At 38.4% G+C, this 9,886-nt stretch overlaps 1 protein-coding gene across 2 annotated transcripts in view; it reads left to right on the top strand.

The window, feature by feature from the left end:
- Positions 1–347: 347 nt before the first annotated feature.
- The window catches only part of LOC135947338 (large neutral amino acids transporter small subunit 1), a 21,445-nt gene continuing 11,906 nt past the window's right edge, over positions 348–9,886 (top strand). Inside the window, exons 1-2 of one of the 2 annotated variants that reach the window (XM_065496124.1) lie at positions 348–562; positions 1,572–1,910. In XM_065496124.1, the coding sequence (XP_065352196.1) occupies positions 397–562; positions 1,572–1,910 (505 nt within the window). In that variant the 5' untranslated portion in view covers positions 348–396. The remainder of the gene's footprint in view (positions 563–1,571; positions 1,911–9,886) is intronic. The other variant, XM_065496123.1, reaches the window with a different exon arrangement.

Below are 9,886 nucleotides of genomic sequence, written 5' to 3'. Positions count from 1 at the left end.
CGATTTTCCGAATGTCTGGATTTGCATGGGAGTGATAATAAAATCGAAAATAAACTGTCGGAAGTGTAAATCTTATCAGCAGATTTCCGCTCGTTTGGCTCTCGCAAGAACTAAGTAAGAAGAAGGAAAGTGGTTAGTAGTTAGTTGCTGCTTTGGCGCCGAAACGGGCGTCGATATTGCGCGCGGCAGCGGCATCGGCGGCGACGGCACCCCTGCGCTGGGGGCACACGCGGTGCGCGCGGTGGAGTGCGTGCGCCCGCCGCAGCCACCGCTCCTTCCTCTCTTTCTCTCTCTCTCACTCTCTCGGCTCGGAGCTGTTTGCATCGATCCCTGGCTCGGGCGCTGCTCTCTCAGTCGTCAGTCAGTCAGTAGCAGTGTGCTCTCCGCTGCACGAGCATGTCGGCGGAGGTGTTGTCCCGAAAATCCCTGTCCAACGCAGGCGAGGAAAATGAGCAGCCTGCGGCGCCGGCGGCCGCGTCCAACGGCGGCGAAATCCGGCTGGAGGCCAAGATGACCCTGGTCAACGGCATCACCGTCATCGTCGGCAGTATCATCGGCTCAGGTGGGTGTCACCCCTTGGCGTGCCTCGTGCTGCAGCCAGCACGAGGGTGGCTTTTCCCTGGAAATTTGACTGAAAGCCAGCTCGATTCCGGCTCGGCGCCCCTAATTCTCTTCCGTGGAAAATTGCCCGTTTGTTCCGAGTATATTCGTCTGATGAAATCGGGCGCAGCATCATGCATAAAGAATTGCTATTGATCTGTTATGCGGAAAAATCGAATTTGTTATTTAAATCAAATCAAAACTGTCCGATTTATTTTTTTTAAAAATATATTTAGATATTGGGCCAGTAATTTTCCATACTTTAGATCACACGTGTCGCCCAGACAAAGGGAAGTTCAAATATTACCGTTTTTCAAGTGATAAGTTTTGAGCACTTCAAACCAAAACCAGTTTCATCACGAAACCTTTCTTTTTCTGGTTATTTTATCGTTTAAAACACAACTACATCTATACTATTTATTTTAAAAATTGTTGAACTTCAGACTATGTTTGCTCTGCAAATAATGTAACATGACCAAGAGTCAATATTTTTTATGAAATAATAAATTTAACACTCACAGAAAATGACAAAATTTTGTATTCTACATTTTAAATCATAATGTTTGGATAAAAATTTATTTAATCTTTAAAAAGACAAAAATATATAAATTAAAAAATTAAATCCTGGCTTTCAGTGGTCCAAATTCCATTAAGTACAAAATTAAAATAGGAATGTTATGTAAATCAATATTTATTTAAATTTATATCATTTTTGTAAAATTTTGATCAACAATTTATTCAATCAAGTCTAAAAAACCTAAAACTGGTTCAGATCTGAGAGATTTTGGTCTCAATAAAAAATTAAAATGGTTAAAAAATCGAAAATTTATCAAAATGGATCTAAGAAAGATATAAATCGTGCAAACAGCAATTTTCCGATGACAAATTGAATTAATTGGCCAGGTTGGCTCATCTTTAAAAATTTCAGAAATTTTGTCCCTCGTTACAAAAATGTGTGCCCGGATTTCTAGGCATCTTCGTGGCGCCGACGGGCGTGCTGAAGTACACGGGCAGCGTGAACGCGTCGCTGATCGTTTGGGTTACGTCGGGCATCTTCTCCATGTTCGGCGCCTACTGCTACGCCGAACTGGGATGCATGATTTCCAAGTCGGGCGCCGACTACGCGTACATCATGGAGACGTTCGGCCCGTTCCTCGCGTTCATCCGGCTGTGGATCGAGTGCATGATCGTGCGGCCGTGCTCTCAGGCCATCGTGGCGCTCACCTTCAGCGTCTACGTGCTCAAACCCTTCTTCCCGGAGTGCCAACCACCTGACGAGTCGGTCCGCATGCTCGCCGTCTGCTGCATTTGTGAGTACATAAAATTTTTAACATCAGTAATTTCGTCATTTGCTGTAAAACTAAAATTATTTCTACGTTTGGTATGCATGGCTGCACAATTTGTTTGATAGGAAAAAGCGTTTCACGGAATTTTAGGAGTTCCTGAAGTAATCGTTGTTTGTTTTATTCATTCTTCATTTCATTTCGCATCATAACATGACCTAGTTTTTCTCTTTTGGTTTAAATTTGAGAGTTGACGTTCAAATTCGAACGAATTGGAATTGAAATATTTTTATTTAAAAGATTCCGTGCATTTTAAATTAGCTGCAAAAGTGGATAAGTTGTCGAGAAAGAGAAAATTTTATCTTGTTTGAACTTGAAAAATTAAATCAACCCGGCAGACCATGAATCAGGATTTTTTAAATATTTTTTTAATTAGATTTAATTACATACTTGATTTATTTTCTTTTATTTGCGATCAATTAATTTTTTAAACGGATCAGCACGCGATCCAGCCTCTCTATCAGCAGCAAAGGGTGAAAGGTTAGTGTCTCACTGTGCGACGTAGGTCAGACAAATAAGCATTTCTTTCCATTTCTCGTGTTGCGCTTTTTTTCGCGTGCAAAGCAGATCATACTGACCCACTGACCAATATATTCAAATATAAAAATAAAATATTGTCGCCGTTCAAACTTCTTTAATCGCGGCAATTGCGCACTTTGTTTGGGTTCTGACGCCGATTACGAACACAATGACCCTTAAAAGGTCGAGTATTGGAATGTGATAGTAGCAAGTAGAAAATCGTTTAATTAATAACACTCATCAAGTACGCATTTTGAAAGGATTTCGACACATATTGTGTGGAGAAATCCTAAAAAACCTGTTGTTTACTTAAAAGGGAATTTTTTTTTCAAAGTTTGTTTCTATGAAATCGAATTAGAACTTTTAAAAAACAGGCACGTGTTGTAAAATCTCAACAGTTTAAATAATTTTAAACTGACCCATTTTATCGCCACAATAATATTTTATCAGGGCCCGGCAGTTTCACGGAGTTTTGCTTTATGCCCGGATAAATTTCCGTTGTTTGATTGTGTTTGAACACAATAATGGCACCCCGCCCCTCGCGATTTCCTGGAATTTTTCGCATCATGAGTCACCGCGAGCGTCCATATAATGGCAGAAAATTCGCCCGCTTCACGCGACACACAGCAGCTCGAATTTCGTGCTATTCCGTGTAAATCAAAGCACGGCGTCATTACTAAAATCAGACACGCACCGCGAAGTAATTGATGTGCGTTGTTGCAAGTGCAGGAAAATCCAGCCGCGCATTCTCTGATTGACAGACGCGGTGTTCTCTTGAATTATTCATTCTGCTCTGCGACTGACTGTGTGTGTGGCAAACTTTGATTTTCAAGCTTGATTAAAGACAGTCTCGAGTCTTGAAATAGCGCCTAAAAATCGTCTCCCTGCGAAATCATCATAAAACTTTGCGGACAGATTCCCACCACATTCAGAAATTCGATATCACTCACTCTTGAATAGAGGCAGTGGCGGTAAACGTGTTTTTTTCTCTAGCACGCCGGTGACAACAGCTCAAACATTTACTCATGGATTTGTAAATCGTAAATCGCTCACTCAACCAAAACATAATAGGAATTTTACGGTTTCGTTAAATCCATTTTAAATTTAATGATTTAAGAGTAAAGAAGATCAAAATTAAATTTGTTAATTAAAATTTACTCGCACGAAATGCAGTCTAATATGAGAAATCTTGAAGATGTTCAGCAAGTACTGGTTTGAACCGGAAAAAAAGGAGTTAATTTCCTTTTTTATTTTTGTTTAAAAAAATTACCAAATAAGGCATTTTTATCTTTATCGTATAGGAGCGAGATTAATGCTTTGTCCAAAACAATGGCGGGATTTGTTGAAGTGGTTCACGAAGAATGCAAAATTCTTGAAATTCACGATGAAATGGTTTACTAGTTCTAATTCCTAGCATAGCATTTGCAAATTTCATAATTGTCAATGTCAGAGTTGTACGTACGTTTCTGTTAGCTTTTGGGGTCCAAATTCAAAATAGATTAATTGTTATATTTTAATTTTTCTTGCAAAAATTTATTAAAATCGAAAGGTTTTTTTAAATAGAATTATAATTGACCAGTTGCATAAACCCTTAGTTATTGAAGCCGCCAACAGATGGCACAACCACAGACTTTCTTAAAAATTTTGTTTTAAGCTATTTTAAGGCATTTCCGCTGCGATTTCAGACTCAATCTAGCTATGTTGCTTTTTTTAATTAATTTGCTAATTTTTGACGTTCTGAAAACCAAAATCGGTTCAGCCATTCGCCGTAGAAACGTTGGAAAAAATGTTATTTCAAAAAATAGTTTTTCACGATTCTACGGCGATTGGCTGAACCGATTTTGGTTTTCAGCACGTCAAAAATTAGCAAATTAATTGAAGAATGCACAGTAGCTAGATTGAGTCTGAAATCGCAGCGGAAGTGCCTTAAAATCGAAAGTCTACGGTGGCGCCATCTGTTGGCGGCTTCGAACACTTAGGGTTTATGCAACTGGTCAATTTAAAAAAGATTTTTGTTAAATATACAAACATCCGGGAGAAATGATAGTATTTTAAATATTGGTAAAAAAATATCAAATTTCGTCCTAGGCTTTTATTGAGTGCTATAAATACCATGATTTGTGATCACTTTTTTAAATCACACGTACCTGAACGTTTAAAAAATAAATAACTTATTTGCGTTGAAGCATAAATCAAATTTTTTTCTATCAACTAACTAATGTCCAGAAAGCCATGAGCAAAAGTGTTATTTACAAATTCAACCGCTGCTTCTCGTTCGTTTTTGCGCACTCGCAGAAATTAAAGGGAGGATCGAGTTGCGCCGGCATTGTAATAACCGTCAAAACCGAAAATTCCAAATAATGACTGGAGCTTTTTGCTCATAATGCACCGCCGAAACTGGTTTCTCCGGCCTTGTTTGACAGAACAAGAGGAGTTCGTTCTGTGAGTGTGTTGGAAGCAGCGCAGCGTTTCACAGTATTTTATTATTTGTGGTGCATGCACTTTGAAAGAAATAATGGGGAAGGGGAGAGAGCAGCGCAGGAACGTCTGAGAGCGCGCCATTAGCATAAATGTCGAGACGTAGAGTATAATAGCGATTTTTGCATACATGCAGGAAATACCTGCTTAACACTGCTGCACGTCCACCAACATGTTTGCTGTTGCTTAGGCGTTAATTATGGGCGGAATCATGCATAATGCGATCGACTCGGCCAAACACAATTCGGCAGGGAATTTAAAAAAGGATTTTTCATTTTTTAGAAAACAGGCTGCTAAGTTATCAAGCGTTTCAACGGTGAGGACTGTCTCCTTACTTGAAATCCTAATTTATTTCACAACAAAGAGTTTCCCTAAAAGGTTTCAAACGCTGTTGGACAGATCTCGACGAGAGCAATCGAAATCTGGCAAGAAAATGTGGTTAAGCGCTATAAATTTTGGAGAAAATTTGAATTTTTACTGTAGCAAGGTCTTTTTTTATTTTAGCAAAAGTTGTAGAACAAATTTTTTGACGATCAACTGTTTATTCCGATCAAAAATTCAAATAATTTTCAATTTATCACACGCCTAAAACATAAAAAATCTTGAAAATAGGAAAAAGAGGCGAAAATGCATAAAGAAATGCGAAACAACAAAACACACACGATTTAAAATTTTCTTTTCAAAAAAAAATTAAAGTTCCTAATTCTGTATTTAACTAGAGCATGAATAAATTATTATTTTTTGTAGCTTCTTATCAAAGCAGTCTTTTTAGACTGATTTTCTGATTACTAAAATTAAAATTCGGTGATTTTCTCGTGAAATTCAACTCTTCTTGAGCTTAGAAGGGATACCATTGAAAAATGGCAGAACGATAAAAAATACCATCTTTTAATGTAATTAAAACTTTTTAATTTTATAGTGTGCAAAATGTTGCGCAGATCCTAAAGGTTTTTGCTGCATTAAAATTTGTGTTTGTGCTAAATAAATACAAGCAAAATAAATTTCGCCGCCAAACATTGCCAAGGAAAGAGGGAAGCATTCATTTTTAGAAATATCGATGCATGCGTGTTACGTGACACATGGTATAAACTGGTCTGGAATCCCTGTATTCTCGTCAGCTGATCTATGTGATTTAGTCTTTAAGTTTAATAAGCTGATGGCTCAAAACGGGGGTTCATAGAACTAGCCACCTTTTTAGAAAATCTTAAAACCAGTACCGCGATTTGAAATAATATGATTTTTAAAATATTTTTTGTTATTAGGAAAGAAATTTTGACAATTGACCAGTTGCATAAACCCTTAGTTATTGAAGCCGCCAACAGATGACGCAATCACAGACTTTCTTAAAAATTTTGCTTTTAAGCGGTTTTAAGGCACTTTTGCTGCGATTTCAGACTCAATCTAGCTATTTTGCTTTTTTTTAATTAATTTGCTATTTTTTGACGTGCTGAAAACCAAAATCGGTTAAGCCTTTTGCCGTAGAAACGTTGGAAAAGATTTTATTATTTCAAAAAATAGTTTTTCACGATTCTACGGCGATTGACTGAACCGATTTTGGTTTTCAGCACGTCAAAAAATAGCAAATTAATTGAAGAATGCACAGTAGCTAGATTGAGTCTGAAATCGCAGCGGAAGTGCCTTAAAATCGAAAGTCTACGGTGGCGCCATCTGTTGGCGGCTTTGAACACTTAGGGTTTATGCAACTGGTGAATTGTTTCGGTAGAGAAACCATCCCACAAGTTCAATCATTTTTTCTGGGAACTGTCTATGAATCACAAGTTAAAAAATTGGGAAATAAAAAAAACTGGATTCGAGTCACGGAGTGTGCTGCGTATTTATTTTTTCCATGTAAGTGGAACTCGTTGATCCGTGGCTAAAGAAATTTAATCAGGTGGTGTGATCAGGCTTCTGTTCTCTCTTGGCGGGCATGTTGTAAGCATGAATTACACTGGAGACAATACTAAAACGTAAAGGTAGCAGCCAGCGAGCAGGTTCCGGTCATGCAATACATCAAAATAAATATAAGTCGGTAGATAGCATCCAGAAATTCACGCCACTCTCGTACGTTGCTTCTCGGAAAGTCAGTTCGTGACAAAATGTGGTCAGCTAATGGAATGTTATTTTGTGTACTCACGCGTCGATACGTTTATTAGGAAAACTGGTTTATTGACATCCGTTTTCGCGCGCGATACAAAAATACAAATTGAGCATGGGGTGCCGCCGTCGCGCCAGATTTATTTACTCGGCGCGAATGAAAGAAGAAGATGTTGCGTGCATGGCAATGCAAATAAAAGACGGACTGACCAAATAAGGGAACGCAAATAAATCCTTTCTTTATTTGACGTGTGCCGCTCACGACAGTGTTTCAGAGAGAATCAGGAAGGTTCAATCCCAAAGGGAGCTGGAGGATCATATTCTAGCCAAAGATCAGTAGCGGAAATTTATTTACATATGATAAAAAAAGGAAATTGTATCTGGTCCCTTTTTTTAATTAAATAAATCTAGCAGGAAAATTTAAATTAATTTTATATCATTGTTTTCTCTGGAGTTCTATGCAATTTCATTTATTCCAGATTCGTGCGACGCGCAGGCATGGCGTCCGGTGGAGTATGGCGGGAAAAAACGGTCACGTGAAAACGCGCGAAAAGAACCAAGTTGTCGTCATAATTTGCATTACTTGCACTAATTGTGTCTTTTGGATCGTAAAAACAAACTCTTGACACTCGCACGGCAATCCAAAGAGAGCTTTTTGCTTCCCACATTCACACGCCATCTTGGATCTGCGCATTTGGAACCAATTTTATCGCACAACTGGCCCCCGCTGATGTATTCTCCAAAAGTCTATGACATAAAGTCACAGGTGCTGTCTAATGAATAAAAACAACAAGGAATTTGACGCTTTTTAACGCCTTGCTTTTGACAGCTATTAGACCAAAAATTAGTTTCCAAATTAAATTATGCGCCGTTGCTTTTTATGCTCGGCTCTGCTTACCGGTCGTTAAACCAAATTGCCTTGTGCTAGTTGGTGAAAGACGCTGGCTGGCCAATTGCGGCGAGCAAATATGATTTCCATGTAATTGCAGGTATGGATAATGATGTTGGTTTTATGCGTTTCTCAAACCCATCATTATATCCAGCAACCGACAAGCCGCGCAGAGCCAGTCGGCACTTTTTATTCGCGAACACTATGCACGTATCTGGCAGAGTGATCTCGATAATCGGTTCAGGCCGTGAGCACGATTTAAAATTTCAGTATATGCTTCGATCTCGTTAGCAAGTTCCAGTGCATCGACGCAAAATGTTTTGGGCGAAAGGGAGGGGGATTAGCATTTAAATTCCTTTTGCCAAAAAATAATTATTGGAAATACACTTTGGGCTGCGCTGATAATTTTTTTAAACTGAATAAATGTCTAATTTACTAAGAAAAAATAAAATATAATTTTGCCCAATGTTTCGTAAATATCAGCGGGGGCCAGATTCGTGCGACGCGCAGATATGGCGTCCGGTGGAGTATGGTCACGTGAAAATGCGCGAAAAGAACCAAGTCTTGGTCAATATATTGTGACATAATTTGCATTACTTGTACTAAGTGTCTTTTGGATCGTAAAAACAAACTCTTGACACTCGCACGACAATCCAAAGAAAGCTTTTTGTTTCCCACATGCAGACGCCATCTTGGATCTGCGCAGTGCGAACCAATTGTATCGCACATCTGGACCCCGCTGGTTAAAATTGTTTTTTTTATATTTTTTTCGCACCAAAATTAATTTTGAGCAGAATAAAATTGTTCATGCAATTAATTCTTAATACTAGAAAATATGTAACGAATCATTTTTAACGAAAACTTTACTGCGCAATTAACGCTTTTAAATGTAGAACATGAGTGGTTTTCCAATTTGAATAAAAATTGGGAAAAACTGTGGACATGAAATCTTAAAAACAATCGAATGCTAGCAACCATCTGGATATTAACTGAAAATGTCTTAAAAAATTAACTTTGGGTCATTGAGAAGCCGTGAAATTGGCGTTCAAAACTTATTTGATTCTCAGAAAAAGATTCAAAATGTTTAAATTAAATTCGCAGTTTTGAAAGTTTGGCAAATTTTAAATATTGTCGAGAAAATCGGAACACTTTTAGTTTTTTTTAATATGATTATACAATTTAGCTAAAGAAATTCAAAAGATTTCTAATTTCGAAACAGGGGAACATGCAAATTGGACAAAATTCATTCTCCGTCTAATTTAATTAAAATTTAAATGCAACTCCTAAACCGAGAACCTTGGAAAGTTTGAATATTTAAAACAAGATTTCATCTCATTTGCAAAATAATTTTGCAACCAATTCTGTTTTTCTTCTCTCTTATGCGGACCTGTTGATGAAATTTGAAGCGGGCTTTCGTACATAATTACCGTTTATGAACCTGTATTAAGTCCAACAATAAAATGCAAATGGGCTGGTCGAAATTATTTAAAACAACTATTGCGAAACACGCGAGACAAAAACGTGCAAATTGCTTTTGCCTGCTCTTTCCCTGCTTTGCCGATGCAGCGTGAAGGTGCCAAAAGGTAAATTATACACAGCGCGCAGGTTCAGAACAGACCGTCTGCCTCATCAAGCGCGGAGGAGACCTTCGAAGGTTCGCGGACCTTGATGCGCGCATCTACGTGTTTCCCTCCGCGAGAAAGTCGTGACGAACCCTTTTTTGGCGTGGCGAAATTAATAATTCGCGTGGAAGTTGAGGAAAATCCACCACGTGCATGTGTGTGTGTGTGCGTGAAAAGTGATTCTCTCACGTTAAAAAGTTGCGCCGTAAATCTTCGGAGCAACACTCACAAAGGTTTATGGGCGTTGCTCGCGCGGCATGTGTGCTGCACAAAGAAATGAATGAATGCGGTGTTGTGATTTGGGTTTGGATTTGTAAACAAGCATAAAATTGACGTTAGAA

The sequence above is a fragment of the Cloeon dipterum genome, chromosome X (genome assembly GCF_949628265.1).
Source record: "Cloeon dipterum chromosome X, ieCloDipt1.1, whole genome shotgun sequence".
Classification (NCBI taxonomy): domain Eukaryota; kingdom Metazoa; phylum Arthropoda; class Insecta; order Ephemeroptera; family Baetidae; genus Cloeon; species Cloeon dipterum.
Note: the sequence above shows the minus strand (reverse complement) of the source record. Positions and strands in the feature narration are given on the sequence as shown.